Source organism: Vicugna pacos, chromosome 30 (genome assembly GCF_048564905.1).
Source record: "Vicugna pacos chromosome 30, VicPac4, whole genome shotgun sequence".
Lineage (NCBI taxonomy): Eukaryota > Metazoa > Chordata > Mammalia > Artiodactyla > Camelidae > Vicugna > Vicugna pacos.
This window is the reverse complement of record NC_133016.1, coordinates 20,638,486-20,663,236: the sequence shown is the minus strand read 5'-3', so window position 1 is coordinate 20,663,236 and position 24,751 is coordinate 20,638,486. Positions and strand designations below refer to the sequence as shown.

The 24,751-nt window shown below is 42.6% G+C and overlaps 1 protein-coding gene across 4 annotated transcripts in view; it reads right to left on the bottom strand.

Annotated features, from left to right (window-relative positions):
* Positions 1 to 2,390: 2,390 nt before the first annotated feature.
* Positions 2,391 to 24,751, bottom strand: part of SETBP1 (SET binding protein 1) — a 360,642-nt gene continuing 338,281 nt past the window's right edge. For all 4 annotated transcript variants that reach the window (XM_072952280.1, XM_072952278.1, XM_031692356.2 and 1 more), the window contains exon 6: positions 2,391 to 7,775. In XM_072952280.1, the coding sequence (XP_072808381.1) occupies positions 7,117 to 7,775 (659 nt within the window). In that variant the 3' untranslated portion in view covers positions 2,391 to 7,116. The remainder of the gene's footprint in view (positions 7,776 to 24,751) is intronic.

Below are 24,751 nucleotides of genomic sequence, written 5' to 3'. Positions count from 1 at the left end.
AAAATAGAAAGGGCTGGAACACAGAGAGACAATTTGGAGGAAGCTGGAGCCAGGCTTCCTAAATGTCTCCTCTTTCCTTCCCTGCGAGGTTAGAAAATAATTCCCTAGGTCTGGAGCTAAGAGTCTGCTATGCTGGTGGAATGGGGTCTTAAAATTAATAAAATCATTATAAAGTCCACAAACAATAAATACTGGAGAGGGTGTGCAGAAAAGGGAACCCTCTTACACTGCTGGTGGGAATGTAGTTTGGTGCAGTCATTATGGAAAACAGTATGGAGAGTCCTCAAAAAGCTAAAAACAGACTTACCCTATGATCCAGCAATCCCACTCCTGGGCATATACTTGTAGGGAACTCTAATTTGAAAAGATACATGCACCCCAATGTTCATAGCAGCACTATATACAATAGCTAAGACATGGAAACAAACTTAATGTCCATTGACAGATGACTGGATAAAGAAGTTGTGGTATATTTATACAATGGAATACTACTCAGCCATAAAAAGAATAAAATAATGCCATTTGCAGCAACATGGATAGACCTGGAGATCTCCATTCTAAGTAAGATAGAGAGAGAAAGAAAAATACCATATGATATCATTAATATGTAGAATCCAAAAAAAAAAAAGAAAAAAGAAAAAAAGAGGACACTAATAAACTCATCTACAAAAGAAACAGACTAACAGACATAGTAAACAATCTTACGGTTACCAGGGAAAGGGGGTGGGAAAGGATAAATTTGGGAATTTGAGATTTGCAAATGATAACTACTATATATAAAAATGGATTAAAAAACCCAAATTTCTTCTGTATGGCACAAGGAACTATATTCAATATCTTGTAATAAACTTTAATGAGAAAGAGTATGAATACAAATATATGTATATATATATATATGCATGACTGGGACATACTATACACTAGAAATTGACACACTGTAACTGACTATATTTCAATTAAAAAAATTAATAAAATTGACTTGCAGAGAACTTTCACCCATCTGCTTGTAGACCTTGATTTGTATCAGCTACGTGTGTGAACACATCTGACTTTCCTGGGAATCCCTGTCAGCCCACCGCTACTCTGTGGACTAAAACCCTAAATGTTGAGCCAATCAGTTTCAAGGCAACAGCTTTGTCCCTGCATGAGAGGCTGCTGGGAGAGATTAGGGGGCACTCCCGGAAGTCCTCACAGATTTCAGAAATACCAACAGTCTAATAAATTGGAGTTAGAGAGGAGAAGTATACAAATCTTTAGTTTTCCTGGTTCAGTGCAAGATAGTTGGCAGGAGAGCAAACAGAGGGCAAATTCTACTTTGTTAGAGGCTGCTGACTACATTCTCTGAGTCCCAAGAGACTACGTAAAGCACTAGGACTCCAACCATCCAGAGGCTGCCCTAATTATCTGCTCTCGAAGACTTCCATTCATTCCACCAGCCTTCTGTTGTTCCACTCTGGGTGCTACAAACACCAAAAGTCCTAATAAAGTCACAGAGGGTCAGATGGATGGCTAGGGACTCAGACCTGCTCATAACAATTCCTACTTACCTTGTTGGCTTTTGAAAGTGGTGCGTCAGAAGGTAAGATAAAGAAAGGAAGCAAAAAATACATAAATGTATGTATGTTCACACGTTCTCAAAGTAGAATGTGCAAATTACACTTTTTAAAGGGCTTTCAAGACCTGCTTCTGAATATGAACTAAAAATTAGGACAGAAAGAGTCAGAAGAGAGCAAAGTGCAGCCTGGGGGCTCCACCCTTCTTCTGAGACTCCATCACTCTTCCACCACTTGCCACACTCTGCTTAGACCTGTAGTTCATCTTTCACACGCAGGCTTTGTAAGTTCCTTTGGAGCAAGGATTGTGCATTCCTGGACTCCGCCTTTAGGGTCTTGCTCAGCCTGGTGGACTCAGGATAGCTGGTCAGTCACTGTTTGCGGTTCATTAAATAGCCTTTCCCATCACTCCAGTTAAATTTTAAGTCCAGCCAGGGATCCATCTTTCAGCTCTCTGACATCATGGGATATTCAGTAAGAAGGCTTAATCCCCCATCCATAACATTCTTCTAAAACTTTAGGACAGGATAGGTCTCCAGCATCTTACAATACATTTTGATTGCTTTCAGCAGAGGTCTGACTGGTTCTTTGAATTAGCCTTGGCTTTATGTCCAAGTGTAATACATTCTGACCAGTAACCCAGTAAATCAGGCTCAAATTTTGGCCTACAATATACTTCCCAGAATCATACAAAAGGCAGAAATTTGGTGAGAATTTTCTCAATGATTCTATATCCAGTTGGTGTGAGCAAAGACCCCCAAATGCTGTTAAACTCCTGAGTGATGTGAACCAGATGGACAATAAAACAAAAGAATTCACAACTCATGTTAGACTGAATTGAATGTCTTTAATTTCACACAATGAATAACATATGAATAGGATTAACTTTTTTTTTTTTAATAGTTAAGTGCTCTATACTGTGCTAACCTGATCTGGTAGCGAAAAAGACTGAGCTTTCTTTTAGAAAAAAATGTTTAAAACCCAACATCTAAGACCATGGAGGAGCATGACAGAGAAACATGCCAGATGTATCTACGCCTCAAATAACAGCAAGTCCATGTTCATTTTAAATGTACAAAAATGCTTTATGAATAAAAACTGTTACAAAAAGAACATTTCAAACAATGTACAATTTTTCTTGCCTCTATATTCAATAAAATACAAATACATTTTTTGTTCTAAAATATGTTTACATACAATCAAAGTTGAACATGCAAATTACACTTTAAAAAAGGCTTTTAAAAACCACTTATGAATACAAACTAAAAATTAGCCAGCACGACTTGTATGACAATCCTGTGCCCCATTTTTTTTCTTTTGAAATATATATATACATATTTAACACATCATGTGCATTTTTTTTTATTATTTAAGAAATAGATTTTTTTTAAAAAAAGGAAGAAAAAGAAAGACACCAACCTAAGTTGGGACTGCCCTTCTGTGTTGACCAGTGGCAGCTTTTTTTCAATTTTTCCCCCCTTTAGTGTTTATTATACCTGGGCAAGTGGGCAAGAGATATTCAGGAAGTTTATTCCTTGGTTGATATGTGCTTCTAAGACTGTCCCCCAAGCAACTGAGTCCAACAAGGGAGGCAGACTCATTAGTGGGGCAAACTCTCCAAGAAACAAGAGGCAGGGGGAGCCTGGTACTGTGGAAAGAAACTTTAAAAAACACCAAGAAAATGCTACGGTATGTTACAGTTTGAGTTTCTAGGCACTGCGATGACATTATCTGTAAGCTCTGGCATTTGGACCTTTGTGATACTATAGGGTAGTGTTAAGAATAACGTCTAAATTTATCTACTTTTACATAATGAGAAGGACTGAGAATCCTGCAATGTAACACTTAAATGGCTTTTGAGGCATTTCGGCTTCTGCCAACCCCCCTCTCCATGCTACAGTTGGCATTTAAAGGCTTTGGAAATGTATGTCTAGACTTTAGACAGTTCCCAGGTAAATCTTCCTAGTGGTAGGGAAAAAATATTCTCCGAAAGCTCATTATCTGAATATTGTTGGGTAATAAGCTGTAAGAGTGGGATTTTCTACTTAAGTCCTACAACCAAATCCTTTATGATCTCCATGTAGTACATCACCTTATACTATAATTCTGTCACCACTTGCTTATCGTATTTATAGACCCAGCAATGCGCAGAACACAAACTCTGACTGCCGTCGACCATGGCCTCCTACTGCGGACAGCAGCCAAGCTAAAATGCTAATCCCTCCAGCCCTCAGTCACCTACTCGGGGCTGTCAGTGGCTGTTGAGTCCCTGGCCTGCCAAAACATGAGCCAGCCCTGACACGCTCTCCTCTCCTCCGCCCTGTCTTCCTTGGGTTGTAGCCAGAGCCACACTGTTAGACGAAGCGAAACTCTGCTCCCCTAGTTGGGGATGAGGGCCATTTAGGAAAGTGGATCAGAAACCACCATCACCCTCAAGTGGTTTTTACATCAATTTCTTCCTTTGCTCACCCCTAATCAGGCTCCTTAGAAGCGAGTTCATGCCTGCTTGCTGAAGGCAAGTATTCCAGAAAAAAAAAAAGAACTTTTCTTATTGTGAAATACTTTGTGGGCTGTTTACAGAGTCTTGTGCATCCCAAGTGACATTTTCTGTAAATAAGAATGCAGCCACCAAAGGCAGTGTTGGGTGGCCAGCGAGCTCAGACAACGCAGGTCAGGTGAGTTGGGTTCTCATCCTGTTTCTGCAACTGAGATGTCGAATTAGATTGGCCCAATGCTGGGTCTGGACAGGAGAGGACAGGCTAATGCAAATGGGGTAGTTAGAAAATGAGAAAATGGTCGTACCAATAAGATGACTTACGTTAATGAAAAGCAAAAGAAAAAAACAAATAATGTGATACTGAGGAGCTGGACAGGAAAGATAGGAAGGAAGCTCTGCAGGGGACGGGATTGCTTCCACCTCCAAACAGCTGGTTAGCCTGTCTCTTGCTCCTCTGCGGTTTTGGTTTTCCAATCTACTCTTTGGGTCATAAATGTAGAGAATTTGCATTTAACTCACATGACAACTGTAGTGCTGAATTCATGTATACCGTGCGACACTGCACTGTCTCTCTTACAATAGCTTTTGTTGGTTTGGAAATTCTAATGTAACTTACAATTATTTGAAATTTCTCACCTACTAGAGGTTAATGCCAATTAAGCTTTAGGTCCTTCTTTAAGACGCTTAGAGAGGGCCCCCTGCAAGATCTAGTCTTTTCACAGACTTGGTTGGGGAAATAGTACAACACTGGAAGGAAGAAAGGCAAAAAAAAAAAAAGATTAAAATGAATTATTTTCAAAATCCAACAAGAGGGAACTCTCTTTATGGCTTAATTGAAATGAAACCGGTTGGTCTTTCGTAACAACGGTGGGGGGAGTGGGGCTAATTTAAAACTTCTTCTTGGATGACTTTGGAACCACTCAGACATGGCTCGGCAGTGACAAACCGAAAGTGGTTGGTTTGATTTTGCTGTTCAACTTGTGCTACATGCCAAAGGTCAATCTAGGTCACAAACTGAGTATCTATGATGCAGGCTTTAAAGAACAGAAGGCTGCATTCCTTTAAACTTACACATTGCTGGCATTAAATGCAACTGACCCAGTGGCAGCAAATTACATGAAGTCCATGGTGACAGGGCAGAACAGGATGACTCTGGGTAATTTCAACCAACAATGGATGCCATGACAGGGCAGTGATGTTTGCAAGCATATTAACTTGGGATTTTAAAATTTACTCCCATAGATAACCTATCCCTTATTCTCCTGTGTTCCCCACAAAAATCCATCTCTCTCCAAGGAAATCACATGTTCTAAAGTGATCATATAATTCCAGCTGTTCCCAACTTCCTGTAAAAATAAAAAAATTTAGTTTGAAGGTAAACCAGATTTTCTAATTCCCAATAGTAAATTTAACTCTGTCTCTCTCAGTGTCTCTTTTTATATCTACCATGCCAGGTATTTGATGTCTTAAGGTAGGTAAGGGGAGGAGGGAGGGAGGAAACTGAAAATACCTATTTGAAATTGCCACATCTGACTTTCAAAAAACGTCTACAGCAATGGGAGTAACTTCATATTCATTCTGAGTTTCTTAACATGTTTTACTTGGGCTGTGGAGATGGATAGCAGAGATGGAATATCTGTCCACGCTAAACCAATGGCTAGAGTACAACTTGGATGAGAAATGTACAGTTGAAATTGACCATTTAAAAGACGATTTGTCACACACAGTTTGCATCCATGCAGACTGATAGATTTATAATTACATTATGTACAAAATGTTTCAGTTTATTAAGGCAACCACAACTTGGATACTTTGTCCAAGGTGGCGTGATAGGATTGGAGTGGTGACACCCTTTGAGCGTTTTCTTTCTTTCTTTCTTTCTTTTTCCCAGATAAGAACACTTACTACCATTTGCTTTTAAGAAAAGAGATAATGGACTTCTTCTATTGTCTTTTTGTTTCCTTTTTATCAATGACATTTGTTAGTTATTTGTATGGGAAAAAAATCACATACCAAGGCATTGCTAGACACTTGTCTTTCTGATGGGTCTGGGGTTTCAGTTTTTGGTGATTTGTCAGTTATTCCATTTGCTTTGGGGCATTAAAACCATTTTATTCTGCCTAGTCCTTGCTGATATGTTTTAAATATAAAAATAACCTGGTTGACACCTGGGTTAACATATCCTCAGCTGCTCTAAATCACTTATTTTAAGAGGGCTCTATCAATACTAAGTATCCATTTCACAATAACTGGGATTCAAAGCCAAGTTCCTTGGGACAGCATGCCAAGGGTGAACATTGCGACACAGGTAAGGTTTACATTATTTAGGTGAGTACCAAGGAAAAGAAGGCAGCAAAGAAGTTAATGAAAAGGTATACGGAAGTACAATGGGCAAAGGAAAAGTAGGAACACATGATGCTAAAAATCAGTGTACGTGTGATGGAGGAGACACACAGAAGAATATGAAAGCATGTCCTACGGTTGCCTATCACTAGAATTCCACCTTCTGATGACATGAGTCCAACTGAGAAACTGTATTATTAACGGAAAGATTCAAGTCACCTGAAGATGATGTTGGTGCCCCAAAGCCTACCCGAGCTTGAAAAAACCGAAAGAAATAACAACCCATGAAATGGAAGCGGATTACAACAAAGCCAGTTGAGAAATCTGCAGCTTTGCTCCCCTTGGAATGTTTCCTAATCGAGGGCGGTTCCCTTGCGACTTTCCTGGCCGGCAAACGCGGCGGAACCAAGGGCGCCCCCCGGCGGCGGGAGGCCTGGTGGCCGCCGGGGGCGCCGTGACGGCTCCCGCGCGCCGTCCGGGGCCCGGCCACACCGCAGCGCCGCGGGGCGGGCGCCCGCTGGAAAGCCCAGCCTTCTTCTGAAGACGTCGCCCTGCTGCGCTTCCCCAGGAGCCCCGCCAGGCTCGGCCCCATCATCCGGCCCGACCGCGCCTGCCCAGCTTCTGGGGGGGGGAGGGGCTCGGTGTCCCTGCGGCGGGGTCCCGCCCCGGCCCCGGCTCGCGGCACTTCCCGCCCCCCGGCCCCGCGCGGACGCCCGGCCCGCCCTAGGGAAGGACGTCGCTGTCGCTGCCCCGCGCCTTCCTCTGCCGCTTGGCCTTCACCTCGTCCTCCGGGGGCAGGGCCGGCGGCGGCGGCGGCTGCTGCGGCGGCGGGGGCGGCGGCGGCGGCGGCGGCGGCGGCGGCGGCGGGGGCGGCGGCCTGTGCTTCCTCTTCGCGCCCCCGCGCGGGGCCTTGGGCAGCGGGGGCGGCGGGGGCGGCGGCGGCGGCGGCGGCGGCGGCGGCGGGAGGGGCGGCGGCGGCGGCGGCGGCAGCGGCGGCGCCTCGCGGGCCATGTGGATGACCGCCTCGATGGTGGCCATGATGCTGTCCTGGCCGGCGGCCGGCTCCGGGCCCAGCGGGCTCAGGCTCGGCCTCTGGCCCCGCTTGCTGGGCAGGTCGACGCACTTCTCCAGCACCGGCATCTGGTCCCTGGCGTCCTCGTCGAACGGCGTGGGCTGCTTCCGCGGGCGCCCCCGCCTCTTCTTGACGAAGTTGTTGCCCGTCTTCGATTGTCTCTGCAGCCGCTTGGCCTTCAGGATCTTGTTCACGTGGTCCAGGTTCTTCTTGGTGGACAGGATCTTGGTGTAGCTGCACATCTTCCGCACCTCGCACTGGATGGCTTCGATCTCGCGCCGCTTGAATCGCCTCTTCAAGGAGGAGCTGGCTGCGGGAAGGGAAGAGAAGAGCGGATCACAGGATGCACACTGCCTCGGACCTAGGACCTAGCCTGGGGACGGCTGGCGTCCTGTTCGGCTGGGAAGACTACGGAGAGTTCATGCCATCAGTGTGACCCGGTACCCACTGTTTGTCCTTTGTGACTAAAATGAAAAATAACCAGAAGCGAACATCACTTGAAGTGATGTGGACAAAGCATTTCTATTTACATTATTTCAGGCCTCACATCAATCCCATGAACCACCCTTGTTCCCATTTTTAAGTTTGGAAACTGAGGCTCACACCATGTAGGACCATGGGAGTCAAGGTCAGAATCGTAATGTAAATTCTCCCATGACTTTTTCCTGTTATAGCTTTTATTTTTTCATTCAGCCCTTTGACGTTTGGTCTAATTCAATTCAGCATTAGGCTAGACTTTCTCTTTCTGAAGAGGATGCCGAATGGGTAAAACAAGCCACCCTCTGGATGGAGCAGTCTGATCATGCATGTGTGCCGTCAACCTTGAAAAGGAGAAGCCTTCACCTGGTGAACTTGACTGCAGAACTGAACCTCTTTTATCCCTAACCCTCCTCCACTGACGGAGGGAGGACTTTTTAGGGACAGTCTATATGGGATGACACCATCACTCCACATTTTCCCCCAGTGGTCTGGACTTGCCAAGTTACCTGATGACGTCCAGTTCACCAGGTCCTTCTTAACCAGTTCATCTTCTGGAAGCCTCAAGGGAAATATCAACCAGGTGTTTCTGGGTCATTTACGCCCCTGCTACTGGGCTGTTATTTGCAAAGAACATTTTTTTTCTTCATGTCCTGGTGGCCAGATGCGCCTCTATTTTATGAGCCAAACTTCTAGTCGCAGGAAGTCCTGTACTGCCGCTCCTAAATAGCCCTCAGAACTGCCTCATTTTGAAGTTCAGGCACCATAAAGTGTGAATGGCTTCAAGACGTGGCAGACCTTTCCTGCTTCAGATCATTGTTTCTCGTGTTCACCAGAGGCACACATGTACCTACATGTGCGCGTACGCGCGCGCGCGCGCGCACACACACACACACACACAGGCACTCACACTCTGCTGCCCCATCTACACACCGGCTCCTCCCTCTGGCCACTTGTAAACTTAAGAACTGTGTCCTTATTCTTTGCTGCTGTGATTTACACTAAATGCTCGTCCCCAAAGAAGCCCACGTAGACGATGTCAACTCTATTAAACGTCACAGGCCTGAAAGCAAATGGGTTTCATTTTAACATCGTGGTTCACTATGTCATCCCATATTTTCCCAACTACTAGCAGAGAAGCGGAATAAATATCTCAAGGGAGACGAGGAAAAAAATGCTGCGACATGGACTTCGGTATCACTCTTAAGCACTCCCGCTTGGTTCTTTCCCCTGCTTTTCCCTATTTCCCCTCATGCTGTACCCGACACACATCTCCTGGAGGGTTTTATTTGAAGTTGTTTACGCCACACGCTTCATGGAGTGGGAAGCTCTGAGTTCTCCGAGGACAGGCCAGAATGGCACTGCTTTTGGCCGAAGGTCATTGTAAGACTTACTGAGTAACCAACAACTACTGAACAATCTTCAAAATAAGTTAGAAAGATCAAAATAGAACAAAGCCAGAGTGAGTGTTGTAAAAGGAAAAGCTTGCTTGACTGTACGTTTCCGGATGCAGGGACCAGCTTTTGTTGGACTTTCTGGCCCTTACGGGGTGCCTTGTAGGTGGAAGCCGTTTCAGAATTGTTTCTGGACTGAAAAATCACATTGATCATTGCTGCCCCACAGTCCTAGTCTTCTCTAAGAGTTTCACATTGGATTTTTAAATCAACCATTGAAAATATAGTGACACTAAGAGTTAGCAGGCCTCCGTGTCAGAGCCAGCCATTTACCTTGTCCACAGAGTTCGTGATATGAAAACTAGTCAGAAATACTCCACAAAACTTTTGGCATTATTCCAAGTCACAGTTCCCCTGGCAGATTCCCTTCTCTTTAGTTTACGTCATCCAGAGAGAAGCAAGTGCCATGGGGGACATAACACAGCATTCAGGTACAGAGTAAATCATTTTGAGCAATTAGTTGGCAACGTCTGACTGAGTCAGGCTGGACTGGAAAACTCCATGAGGTGGAGGACATTTGGGGCAAATACAGCCAATGGATTTTCTCTCTCAGTATTTTTGTTTAAGCCTGAAATGCCAAAAAACAAACAAAAAAGGGAATCTGGTAGATAATCCCAAACCTGGTGGATAATCCCATATTCAATAATTTGTTATATGCTGCCAAGTTTTTTTTATCCAGCCCTTGTATATAAAAATAATTATGAAATAAAAATTAACTCTGAGTAGTCTACACCTTCCAAACAATAGTAAAATTATCCCAGCCAGCTCCATCGCAGCCACCCTTCACATCTAATAAACATTACCTGTTGGTCATATGAGCTTTTTTTCTTTAAGCAAGAAAATATTAGAGTCAGCTAAATTAATGCTCCCCACTGCCCCCCCCAATTCCATTTCCTTTCCTTTCCCTGATTGAATCTACACTTTATGGGATGTATGTGAACCCATATTGGTAAAAATTAAAAATCTGAAACTACCTAATGTTGGTAAACCTGTGAAAGAAGTAGGAACACTTACATGCTACTGGCAGGAGAGTGAACTGCCATAATCATTTTGGAGAGTGAATGGGCAAGCCACTGGAATTGAAGACGGGCTGCTCAGTGCCCCAGAGACCCCCACAGCCAGGTGGCCTCCTTTGCTGGGTGTAACAAGAGATCAGGGATGCTCCCTGAAACTCAATGTATGCTACAGAAAACCTGAAACAATCTAAATGCTAATGAAGAAGATAATGAATCAATTGTGATATATTTGAACAATGGAATATTACATATCTGTGAAAAAGGAATAAACTACATATAAATATATCAACATGGTTAAACCTAAAAAAGACTTGAATAAAAAAGACAAACAATAAGCGTTTGTAAGCATACCATTTGTGTAAATTTAAAAGCACACAGATCTCCTGAATTTTTTTTCATTTTCAACGTCCAGGTGTAAAGGTTTGAAGAGACTCCAGTGCAGGACATGTGAGCCAGACCGGGTGGATGACATTTCAACATCTCTTCCCTCCACAGTTAGCTCATGGGACTTTATTCAACCTCTAGAGTAGTACTAACAGAAATTTCTGCAGTGGTGGAGATGGTTTACATTTCTGCCGTCACAAGATGGACAATGAGTTGTGGAAGCCGAGTGATGGACACATAGGGATTTAGTATGTGATTCTACCTACTCTGGTATATACTTGCTATTTCCATGAACGTGGTTAAAAAATAGAAATGAAAAAAGAAAGAAGGAAATAGAAAAAAAAGAAAAGAAAAAAAATAGAAATGATTATTAGCAATAAGACATCTTTCTTAGAGTCTTAGGATGGGGGGATATCCGATTTTCACACCCTTGGGCTCTATCTCGCCTAAATAATTTTAGAAGGATAAGAAATGTCCCAAGGGAGGGACATGCATCACCTCCCTGGAAAACTCCTGCTGGTAGCTACCCTCCTGGCTGAATGGGATTGGGAGAGAATGAATGAGCGCTTTGGGTTTTATGCTGTGACCAGCTGCGTATGTCATGGTCCAATCTCCATTGAGGGCATCAGGTGTTGAGAATTAATACCCCTTTTTCTTTTCCACATTATAATTTGGGGGTCAGTTTCCCATCTACTGAACGTCTGAATTTTATTTTGTCCTATATGTATTATCCAAACTTTCAGTGCAGGCTTATTACCCCGTGTGTGTGAACTGGAAGGAGTCCGGGGAGGGGCCGCTGGAAACAGAGCTGAACTGGGATGAACCTCTTAGCCCTTCTGGGTCTCTCTTCATCTATCACTTCGAGCAGCTACACTCGATGCTATTCATTTTCTTTCACTTCTGTATTTAAAGATTGCCATAATTCTTTCCTATACTCATTATCAATTGCCTTACCAAATGTGAGCTGGCTTTCTACAACATTTATTTCATCTAATCATTTTGAAATCCTAGAGTGGCAGAGAGGAGGGCTTTGGACTTGGCAGGGTTTGATATTCACAATTCTCCTGATTGCTTATGATTTCACTGTCCCTCTAAATGTTAACAGATTTTTCTCTCTTCAGATTGTTTCATTATTAGACAGTAATTTCTGGGCTGTTGCAGCAAGATTGATTCCACATTTTCTCTCCTCCCTATAATTGTCCTGTATCTTGCCTGTTCTTTGTTAGTCTCAAAGAATAATTATGTGTAGCCAAAGCAAAATGTGAATTTGTTTCTTCGTAACTCTGCAATGCAAATCATCTTGTAGACCTTTCTCTGTACTTAAAATGGCCATGCAAATGGTTGAGTTGGTTTTGGTCCAGATCTAGATTTTTCTTTCTTTGCTCTCGTTATCAGATGATTGGCTCATCAGCATTTGTTTTTGCTCCATCTTTTATGATAATCAAAGACTGGACTTAACACTGATTTTTTTTTTCACACTCACTTCATAGATGTAGGGCAAGGACTGGGAGCAAGATAAGGGTTAACAAGGCTTAGATGTAGAGAAGGTTCCCAAGGAATAGGCGCTGATGGCTTGGAAACTGAACTTTGGCAATGTGCAAAACATAACCTAATTTTTATAAAAGTTTTGGATGGATCAGAGAGTGAGGCAAATCTCTCTCTAGACTAATTAGAATTTTTCTTGCTGTTTGCATGTCCCTTTGGGAAGGTGGAGAAATGCTGGGGACTGCTGAGCTGCTTGGAGTGGAGCTGCCTTCCAGGACGGACAGGGCTGGAGCAGCATGGACCTTGGTCAAGGCACAGAGCTGCAGTGTGAATTGCCTTGTATGCTGACACGTGGCAGAAGATTCTTCGAAGGCAGAGGCCACGTCTTCCCTCTGTCTTCCCAGGGTTATTCACACAGCAGTACATGAGCTGGTATATAGCACATGGACGGCAATTACAAGCTCAAAGGAATTCAGTTGTTTACCATTCTCCCATGTAAACTGTGCCTTTTTTTTTTTGGACTTTTGTACTTAACTCAGTAATGATCTCCTGTTCCCTAATGCTGCTTTTTTATTTTCCAATGGGATGTATGAAGCAACTTGCCTTGGCATGCAAGCTTTCTTCCTTTTTCCTTAGAATTTAACTCAACCTTCTGTGTCCTAGTCTTAAAAGCTTGTTTGAAAAAAAGATGGCAAGTTGCCTCTGCCGGTGAGGTCTGCGTCCAGCAGGGCACATCAGAGTCACTGCCCGTCACCAACACACGTGCTGCAGACCTCTGCTTTCTAATTTGAAAGCCATAATTTAAAATTAAGGGTTAGCAGATGTGGGGGATTTGTCACAATTTAAAGGTGCTTCCATGCCATTCTTAAAGTCACCTTAACACGATTTGGGGTTTCTTTGGAAAGGTAACTAGCTTGTTTAGAGCACAGTAAATGCTTGCTCTTTGGGGTTTATTGTGGAAGAACATTCTATCTCAGCTGCATAGGCTTGTAGGACCCTGGTCTTTGTTTTGCTATCTCACATTTCTCCACAGGAAAGGTGAATGTAGGAGGTGAGGCGGGTAGTGGACTGATGGAAAGGCGGGGTGGCAGGTGTGCGGCTGTGTGTTGGTATGTGGGGGATGCCTCTCTGCCTCTCCAGATCTGATCCCGTTTTAAATCAGCAGCCTCTCAAGTGGGGTGCACATTCCCCATAGCAAGACTATCTTCTGGGCCTTGAGGAAAACATACTAATATTTTTCACTTATATTATTTATAGTTTATCCGAAACATAAGAATGAAGTTAAGCATTGTGATGCTTAATATATGGAGAAATGGGAGGTGACGCCCTTATTTGCGCTGCACATCAGGTGATGTGTCTGTCACCTGTCACAGTTGGGCATGAAGTTCCTGGGAAAAGAAGAGACCACATGCATTTAAAGGGGTTTTGGGCCACCCATGCGTTTATTCCCGTCAGGCGTTGTCAGGTCCTGTAGTCTAAGTGCTACAGCAGGTCAGCCCACATGGTTAATTTTAGACAATTAAGACCTTGAAACAATAAATAAACACTGTAACAAAAAATAAAAATATTTTGTAATGAGATCAGGAATATCCATGAACTATGTTATATACCACACAGGGTTTTATTGGTTACCTTGTAGCAAACTGTATAGAAGAATTGTTATTTTCAAAGATGAATATGGCAATTTTCTTGTACTTTGAAAGCAGGGTTTTAAATGTTTTCACCATCTCTGTGCTGTCAGTGGGCTGTCAGTAACGTTACCTAGTAGTTGTTAAAAAAAAAAAAAAACCAAAAACCCTAAATGTTCCTTTAGGGTCAAATGGGCAAGGAAGTAAACTGCTCTTAGAAACAAACTTGTAATATTGAGACAGCATTTTTGAAATCAGAAGTGCTTCCATTGTTTGACAATTTTGTTGCTGAAAATGATATATTGTAACCTATAGCATCCCTGAACCTAAAAAATCTTGTAAATGGAGTTAACTTCCAAGTGAAGGGTTTCAGAGATTTGAACTCATTAAAAAAATGCAATGCCTTTTGATATACAAGATCATCTGACTGTTAATAAAGGAAGTTGGTTAGTAAAATTTCAACAAAATCCTTTGCTTAACTGATGTATAGGATTCAAAAAGATAGTATTATGAGTTAAGCAAAATGATGTACTTTCCCCTTTTGGATCTACATTTATGTGAAATAGCCTTTTAACCTATAATATGGACTAACAAATATTGAAACAAATTTAATTTGGAATCAGACCTTCAAATTGCTTTATTACACGTGTTAAAAAACCCCCAGGGTTTTCAAAAAGTACTCAAACTCAATCACTTGGCCCACTCTAAAGCAGTATAACATTAAAATTCGTATAAAAATTTGATGACAGTGAAAATATTTTTGTTTCATTAACAACAGAGTTAAATGAAATTTAAATTTATTTTAAGAGTATTTTTTTTCAGATGTATCTCAACCTTTTAAAGTTTATATTTTAAAAGATGACGGTATGTATTCTAAATATGTAATTTACATAGGGGTAACTTCAAAATTACGTTACTGATATGATCTCATGATCAAAAATTTAGATTGCTTTAAAGTTTTCCTTTCTTTTTCTAGACTCCTGAAGACTTCAGTCATTCAGTATTTAATCTAGAAGAATAGCTTTTTGTGAGTGTGTGGCCTCAGAAGCACTAACGCTTCTTGGAGACAGACGCGTGTCCTCCTCTGTCCCCCTCGTAAGAAAGAGCACAGCTCCTTCTTCTTAGTAGCTGCTTGATGAGTATTTCCTGCTAGATTCGTTCAGATTGTAAACCCCTAGAAACCAAAGCCTAGTAGCATTCATCTTTATATTCCCAAGAGCATCTTTAATTGAACTGCGTGGGTAACTTCTGGAATGGGATTTGATGCTGACTTCCTGTACTCGATAAGGCGGTTCTGTGGTCCTGGTCGCTAGGTTTTCAGAATCCTTGACTTCTCTGATCGGGTGATAACGCCAGTCGCTTCCTGAGCCCAGGTTTTGGACAAAGTACCTGTGGCTTTGGGCAGATACAGGCAGCGGTAACTCGTCTCCAGAGGGAGCCTGAGCTGAATGAGAACACTGCCCGTTTGCTCAGGGAGCCTGTAAGGAAGACACCCAGGACCTGGCAGGCCCGGGAAGGCTGGGTGAGGGGCAGAGCTCAGAGACGGGAAAACTGGCGACAGGGGCAGACAGAGCTGCCCTGACGGTGCTCTGTGCACATTATTAGTAGGGACAGCCCAGAATGAACCCACATGGGAGTCTCTTAAGGCTGGGAGTTTCTCTGGGGGTGAAACTTTCTAGGGTCAGAGTGCCTGGTGAGGAATGAACTGTGAGTGGTGGCAATCGTAAACCGAGGCATTCAAGAGCCATTTCGCCTCATTCTGTTTCAATCAGCTTTGGCTTTTGTATGTTGCATGTGGCTCAAGCCCCAGCAGACTGACTAGACAACATGAGAGGCTGGCTAGAAACGCAGTTAATGCCAAAAGTTTGACGCTACATCTGCTGAGTCTCACAGCACGCCGGGTGGTCACACGCGGGGGCGGCTGCGCCCTCTCAAAGGGCTCTTTATATTTCTTTTTTTCTTGCTGCTTAAATGCGGCATGGCTGTATCCTTAACCATAAATACCGCGCCTTATATAATACTCGAGCTATTGTAGGTGCGTGTTCATACTTGATTGGGAGAGGTTTTCTTTCTCTCTTCTAAATGTTGAAAAAAAAAAAAGCCAGAAAAACAAGGAAGAACAAAGAATAATGTAACAAACATGATCTTATGAAAATTTTCACACTTTTAATACTTCAGCTCGGATGAAAGAAATCCTTATTTATCATGGGGCATGCTAGGATTCCAACAATTACATCAAGTGATTGGTACTCACGTTTTTATTTCTTCCTGGTCTTAGTAATTGCATTTGTTTACTTAAATACTCAGACTTTTGTGCACAGTCTGATAGAAAACACATTGATCAGGACATTAGGAAAATGAAGTTCTAGTCTTGACTTTTCATACCTCAGTTCTGTGACTTCAGGCAAATTTCTTGATCTCTTGGCAGGATCCTTACTTCTGAATAAACATGATTGTTTAAGAATAGTTAGACACCTCCAAGGCTTCTCTGTTTTAGGTAAGACACCCTTAGTTCCTTCCTCTGTGTCTCACGTGAGATGAATTCCTGACTATATTCCATTTTGATTACCCTCCTCTGGAGATTTAATCATCTTACCTTAAATTTTGGTGCCCAGAATTAAACTGATTTTCCAAGTACAAAGTGACTAATGCACAAGGCACTGCACTTCTATTAATGAGAGCTATTTAAGACCAAAAAAACCCAAACAACAAAAAGAAAACCCTGCACTTAAAAATTTTTGCAGCAACATCACACTGTTGGCTCATAATAAATGTAAGCTCAATTAACTCCCTTAAACATTTTCATATAAACTCCACCAAACATGGCGACTGTGAGGTGGTTTTTGAGCTTAAATGCAAGTCTTCTATTTAAATGCGCAAAATTTAATTCTATTGGTTTTAGTTCAGTGTTTTAGTCTATTGTGAAAGTTTGGAATCTTAATTTTGTTTTTCTCAGAGAGTGCTCAGGTTTGGGGCGTTTCCAAAAAATCTGAATACCCGCATGTCAGCTTTCCCTTTAACTCCTTCTGGACATGATTCATGTGACTCCAATACATGCAATTGTTTTTCTCTTTATTGAAGGTTTTCAAGAAAAAAAAAAGTCAGTTTATACCATACAGTATCCCTGAATTCTTCATAAATCCAGCGAGCAATTTATACCCATTGCTTTAGACTTTTGCATATTTTTGTGTCTGGTTAGTAGATGATGGATGTCCCACAGAAACAATAACTCTGCATAGCCCACAGGTGCGTGCCCAACTCTATTATTTCCATCAGAAAAGATATTGCATCTGATGTTGCAGTGGGAAAGAAAAGTCTTACATTTTTCCTTTATCCAGAGGCAATGGTCCTGCCCCAGGAGGGGATAAAAAAGTCAAAAACAAAACAAAACAATACTGGGTGTGGTTCCGGTGCTTTCCAATTTCTGCTGGACTTGAGTTGAACCAAGTCCTCTTCCTAAAAGCCTAAAAGAAGGACTCTCTTTCCTGCATTCATCTTTGTGGCCCCATGGACATTGCTTGCAAAATCTCTGATAACACTTCACATAGCCTATCCTTTCTTAAGGTTATGGGATTAATCTGCATTTATCTCTTCTCTGAAATTGTGTTTTCTTAAGGGACAAGGACCATATCTTAGCTGTTCTTATTCATTCTTGGAACAACAAGTATTGTGCCCACTTGGCACCAGGCACTGTGCTAGGCACTCAGTTCCAACGCTCCTCCCGGGGACCAGCAAAGAGCTCCGCAGACTGACTTGAAATGCAGTCAATCTACGTGACTTGACCTAAACCAACACTTAGCATCTATGTTGTAAACTCTGTGTGTAAAACAGAAGAGGATTTATTGAAGGGGATCCAAATCCCTGCAAATTAAACTAGGTTCTCACATAGTTCAGCTGCTCCCTGCTCTCCCCAGAGTACCATGAACTGTTCGGAGTATTTGAGCTAGAACCAAAAGCACTGAAATACTGTGAAAGATAGACCAAAATCCAAACCACTCCATAGGAGAAATGAAATTTCCATGACGAAAACAAGTTTGGAACTTATTAGGTGCCATCAGGAAAAATGGCTGGGACATTTCTCAGCTCACCAATTGGTTAAAACTGTGGGTCCCCAAGAAAAGGGAGACATGACCATACTGCATATTAATTATGTAACACCAGAAACAAGAGAGACAGAGACAGAGACAGAGGAGGGGTGGGGAATGAATGGTCTCTTCACTGCTGAATATTCAGATTAGAATTATAATGATCTTGTCGGGGAGCGGTCACAAGCTCTTTTGGCAAATTACCGATACATTCAAGTTCTGAGTACTATACCAGCCGGTCGGGTTTTTTGGGGGGGGGGTGTAGTGGTGGTGTTTTTTGTTGCTGTTGGTATTTTCGTTTTGTTTTGTTTTGTTATTGCTTTTCCTTTTTTTCAAGCATAAGCTTGGACAGACTCAAGGCAGCAAATACTCCTTCCTCAATTTAAGATTTGACAATTTAACAGGAAGAAGCCCATTCATCATCTTTCCCTTTTAGAGACCATAAATTATTGGCTCATATACCATGTGGCTTGGATTCTAGGAAAAGTTAGTATAAACAAACCCAAGTTACAGTGCGCGGAGTAGGAGAGCGAGTCATAAACAAAACACAGACATATGCTCTCACATAAATAAGGGCCGGGGTCATCAGCTTCCCAAAGTCTGCTTCCCATTAATTACACAACGCAATGAACTTTCCATATGTAAAGCCCAGATCACTTCGCTCTGGCAACTTGCACGAGACAAAGACCAGGGTTGTACCCAAAAGGCGCTGACCGAAAAAAACTGGATTTCCAAATAAGAAAAGTCCTCTCAAGAGCTCTTCAGGTGCTGGAAGGCAAGAAAATCCCTTGGAGGCGTGTTTCTGAGCATTGAAACCATCCCCAGCAGCCCAGGAACACTGCTGGAGGCTGGTCTGAGCCCCTGCTGGATTTAAAGGTAACGTCAGGCTGACTCGCTTTTGTTCTGAGCTCTGTCATCTTTATGGGGCCAGCCCTGGGTCTGGGCCACACAGGGTGTTCACAGCCATCACTGGAATCATTGAATCGTTGGGATTCCCTCCTTCACTACCTTCTCTCTGTCTTTTGAAACTGTCCATTGGTGAGCCCCGCAGACTCAGCTTCCCTCACTGTTGTATCTGGTCTCTCGTAGTTTAAAGAGGTTTCAAGGAAACATGTAACAGTTTCCGGGGAAGAGAGTTCTCCAGCAACAGGTGGGAACCTCTGAGAGAGATGGAAGGCAGCTAAGTTCTCGCCTTGTGTCTCTTTCCAAGGCAGATCTCGTAAAACAAATGGACTTACTTACAGAGAATATTAAAATAACAGATGTCACAGTTTAGGAGTCTTGGACTGGGGAAGAGGGGAGAAGAACGACTTTCATTCTTTGCTGGGGGGTAGGGTGTATAGGGTTTTTGGATCATTCACTTCCTCAGTGATTATTTTTGTAGCATGTACTCTGTGTACATACAAAGCGAGCAGAAGGCGTCACCCCTGCTCTCATGAGAAACTACAGGAAGGGGGGAGAAACTGACATTTTTCGGAGAATCTACAGCACAGTCCACAGTTTTTCACATATTTCCTCGTTTAATTGTGATAGCGACCGCACGATGACATTCCTATCTCTATCACATAAAGATGAAAACTGTGACCTCAGAGGTTAAATCATTGCCACCAGGGCTCACATCTCAGAAGTCATGGACTCAAGGAGTCAAGCAAGGGCTGACCTAGTTCAAAGTGAGTTTCAAAGAATCTGGACAAGGAGTGAGAAACCCTGGGTTTCCCGGTTCATTTTCTACTAATGATTGCATTTTGCACCAAATTTCTGTCTTGCAATTTCAAAGGCCTCTGTCCACCCCGAAATTAGAGTTAAATAACACAGGTATCACACAGATTACCTGTGTCACTTCGGTTGCACATTTTTGCACATTGTTTTGGTTCTGTTGCTTTCTGCAGGTCACATGCCTTTTCTAATAGTTCCCTATAGGGAGCCAGACAGCCAATACGATGAGTGAGGTTAGCCAGGAATAGGAAGGAAGGTGGTGGGACAGGAGAGGACACGGGAAACTAAAGAGAAGACGACCCGTGTAAGGGGCAAACATTATTCTGTACCAATCAGTTGTTGCCAGGTAGGAATCTGAGCCCAAAGTCATCAGGTAATCTGAGTTTCAAAAAGCCAGAACTCCTGATTATTACGTAAATCTTCTGATGTGTACAATCTGCATGTTAATTTATAAAAAAATATAAACCTGTGTAGGCCAATTAAAACACAAATGCAGACGGCTGTCGGCCCACGGCTTTATTTTGCTATCACGATTCTTCAGAAGAGTCACCATGACTCGTTCTAGAATTTCAGATACAGGTTCTGGCCCCAGCCTCTCCTCCAACCTCATCTGTCACTATTTCCACATATGCTCTGATCTTAGAGAGGTTGTAAACCTGTCTGTCCTCTGCTTCTGTCTGCGTCTTTAATTTGCTCCATCATTAGAAGACCATCTCAACTTCTCTTCCCAGATCATCTCAGTGCCTCCAACTCCCTTAGTGCCACAGTTCAGCTGGAAACTAATGACTCCTTGGTTGCTAAATGATCGCTCTGTTAGTACTTGAGCATCTCATGTTTTGGACTCAGGCCTTTTCCAAACAGCGAGAAAGCTCCCCAGGGGCAAGGGCTAATCTTTACTTGTATGTATCACAGTGGCAGGTGCTTGAAAAATATTTGACAATTTGTAGCAAAGCCACATAGAAGTTCCGGTAAGATGAACTCAATATTAAACCCTCACGGGGGTTGGGGTGTGTGGGGGCCTGGACGGTGCCCCGAGATAAGGATACTCGGAGGAGGAAGGAGTGAGGATAAAACTTTTGAAGATAGTTAACGAGTGTTTTGATCAGAGTCATAACATGACTAAATTATGACTCCACATGATTAAATCATGGCATGACATGACTTCAGTTTTGACATGAGTGGGGTCATAAAATAATGATATATGAATATATGATTTTGAATATATGATTGGTGTTTTCATCTGCTGTTTCATTTCTTTCTTACCACTGCCTGAAAAGCAGAAATTATTTTTCCCATTTCACTGAGACTCAGAAGTCTCGTTTAGACTGTGGCTTACCTAAGGGACCAAATTAAGTACTGCAGGCTGACAGTAACACTGGTCCTTGAATTCCAAATCCAGATTTTACTTTATATCCGTGTGGCAGCCAGAAAGAGTCCAGGTTTTTTCCTAATTCCTGGCAGGTAACATCTGCAACACTGCTGATTCAGTTCAGTTCCCAGGGCTCACTCTCCTCATCTGTAGCATCCTGTCTAGTCTCCTCTAATGCAGTCTTGTCTAGTCAGTTCCAATTTAAGCAGCAAGAGAAAGAGACCCCCTCTGGCAGAGGCTCTGGGGTTACTCCAGGGGCTCTTAAAGGTAGAGTGGAGGGGGCTGACTGGTGGGTGAGTTACACCTCTCTCTGTGTCTGTCTGTCTGTCTGTCTGTCTGTCTGTCTGTCTGTCTCTTTCTCTTTATCACACCTGTCTATTCTCTCTAAACCTTTCTCCAGTCCCTTAGACTGACTACAGCCTGCCTGGACCACTAAAGATCATTCTTAATGACAGTCATTACACAATTCCTCCACGTTGCCTGAGGCCATTTCCGCAGCAATAATCAGGGAAGATCTTGTCCTCTTCCCCACAGCTGGGCTCAGTATGCCAACTTCACTGGAACCAAGAAGGTTTTCAAAAACTCTCCATTAATTACAGGAAACCCAAAGCCCTGTCCCCCCTTCTCATTAACACAATTGCTTTCAGTTGCCACTAAATTATCTCACCACCATTAAACCAAGAATCTAATTAGACTTCTGGAGACGGGAAGGGCCGATGGAGAAGGCCGGCACACCACTTTCATCTCAAAACTGATCATAAAATATTTGTGCCCTTTCGTTCTTGGCCACATAAAATCCGCCCTGGAAGAGTGTCCTTTTATTCTCTCCTATTTATAAAGAGGAGCTCGAAGATTTGATATAAAATGAGTATCTTAATAGAAATCGCTTCGCGTATGGGAGGTCTCCTCCCCTTCATTACAATAATGGCACCTGACTCCCCCTGCGTGTGAATGCCTCGCAGCCAGACCTCCCGCTGGGCTGCAGTGGAGGCGTGAATGATACGATCACCGGGAAGAAGATAAAATGTATCATTATCATTACTCTAGTTTTAAGAGGGTCTGACTGTGGCAAGAGGTGGCTGGGAATGTAATCCATACAGAGCATTCAGAGAAGACAAACTGAGTTAAATTTCTCCCAGACACAGCACTTTCCAACCTGTCTTTAAACCTTCTGTCTTTCCTAAAATCTCAGCTCTGGAGAGAAAAAAAAAAATTAGTTAAATCCAGTCCAGACATGTTTACTGAGTATCTACTATGCACCGAGCAATGGGCAGGGCTCTTGACACCCAAATATGACTATAAATTGCTTAATAGCAGTGTTTCTGGATTCTGTTTCTATTGTTTTCATCCCATATAACCCAAGATTCTGGGAATTCAGGGGCTACTCAATGCTCATCGAATAGGACAAAACCTCAGGAGACCAGTAATCTGGCCATAATGAAATACTTGTGTATAGAGAGAGTCATTGAGTTACAGCCCAGGCCAATGTAATCTCCAGTTTTCCATATAGAAATAGTTCATTCTGAAAATCTCATTGGACTTCTGAGTGAAGGGAAACACGTACACATATAAGTTCCTCTTCTCAATAAACACACACTCATGTACTCTGCACATGCCATGCCAATTAGGCTGACTCTTTAACTTGAAAGTAGTCTTGCCTGGAGGATATCCTGGTGGACTAGTCAGGAGCTGGTCTACCATTACAGAACCAAAGATTCTGGTGGCCCCCGGGGTTCCTTGCAGGTCGCTCTTCTGCTGAACACTCTCAGGATGGTTTGCTGTTTCTGGTGCTGATACGGAAAATGAAGGCAAACCATTGCCTCTCAACTCTAATTAATACAATGTTAAAGTATGTGTTTTCATGTACCAGATGTTTTTTTGCAGGAAACAGTTGTTCAATGCATTTTGACCAATATTTAATGATTAGCTATTGTTTGCCCAGTTTTGAAACTGGGGTTTCAAAGGTGAGTAACGCTTGACAGTAAAGGGAGTGGGTGGTGCAGCATGGGACACAGACACCACATCAATGTAAGGCTCAATGATCAAGGGGTTGACAGGGGCCACAGAGCACAGGAGTGTGGTATAAAGCTTTACCAAGGGGTGAGTCTCAAAATGGGTATAAGGGAAGCCTTCTTAGAGTTGAAGACATCTAAGCTGAGTCTTGAAGAATAATTATGAATTAGATATCTATGGCCAATAGGCACATGGAAAAATGCTCAATATTGCTAATTATCAGAGAAATGTAAATCAAAACTACAATGAGGTATCACCTCACACCAGTCAGAATGGCCATCACTCAAAAGTCTACAAATGATAAATGCTGGAGAGGCTGTGGAGAAAAGGGAACCCTCCTACACTGCTGATGGGAATGTAGTTTGGTGAAGCCATTATGGAAAACAGTAATGGAGATTCCTCAAAAAACTAAAAATAGACTTATCAGATGATCTAGTAATCCCACTCCTGGGCATGTATCCAGAGGGAACTCTAATTTGAAAAGATATATGCCCCAATGTTCATAGCAGCACTATTTACAACAGCCAAGACATGGAAACAACCTAAATGTCTATCAACAGATAACTGGATAAAGAAGTTGTGGTATATTTATACAATGGAATACTACTCAACGATAAAAAAGAATAAAATAATGCCGCTTGTAGCAACATGGATGTTCCTAGAGAATGTCATTCTAAGTGAAGTAAGCCAGAAAGAGAAAGAAAAATACCATATGATATCACTTATATGTAGAATCTAAAAGAAAAAAAGAAGAAGACACTAATGACCTCATCTACAAAACAGAAATAGACTCACAGACGTAGTAAACAATCTTATGGTTACTGGGGAAAAGGGGCAGGAAGGGATAAATTTGGGAGTTTGTGATTTGCAAACTTTAACCACTATATATAAAAATAGATTAAAAAAACCAAATTTCTCCTGTGTAGCACAGGGAACTATAGTCAATGTCTTGTAATAACCTTTAATGAAAAAGAATATGAAAAGGAATATATGCATGACTGGGACGTTGTGCACCAGAAATTGACACATTGTAACTGACTACACTTCAATAAAAAAAAAAAAAAGAATTACATATCCAAATAGCTTGAAGAGTGGATGAGGGGAGACAGGACGTTTCTGGGGTGGAAAACAGATAATAGCAAGAGCAATAATAATAACAGTTGCACAAGTTTGCTGAACTCTTGGTTTGTGTCAGGCCCTCTGCTAAGATGTTTGCCAGCATGCCTTCACCGATTGCTCACCACCATCTCCTACACCAGGAGGCATGCTTCCCCCCACTTCACAGATGTGAGCACTGAGGTCTGAGATCACCCAGCTGCTTTAGCACAGCACTGAGCTTCTAACGCAGGCAACTGGAAGCAAGAAGATGTGCATTCAACTGGAGTGCTGGGCAGCCCAGGGGTGGTGTTAAGAAAAATGAGCCAAAACTTAGAGAAAAAAGGCAAGTGGAAGGTGCATGTCCTTTAGGAGTCCAAGAGCATCATTTTTCAGGCCCGCCCAAGGATTATTATCTAGGGAAATGGACCCTGACTGGATTCACCACTGATTAAAGGTCCAGATTCTGGCAGGCACCTGTAGACTTTTGCCCGGAAAATATGCAAATGATTTTTTTCCAGTAGAAAAGATAAGCACAGAGATTATGGTTTTATTGCCCATTAG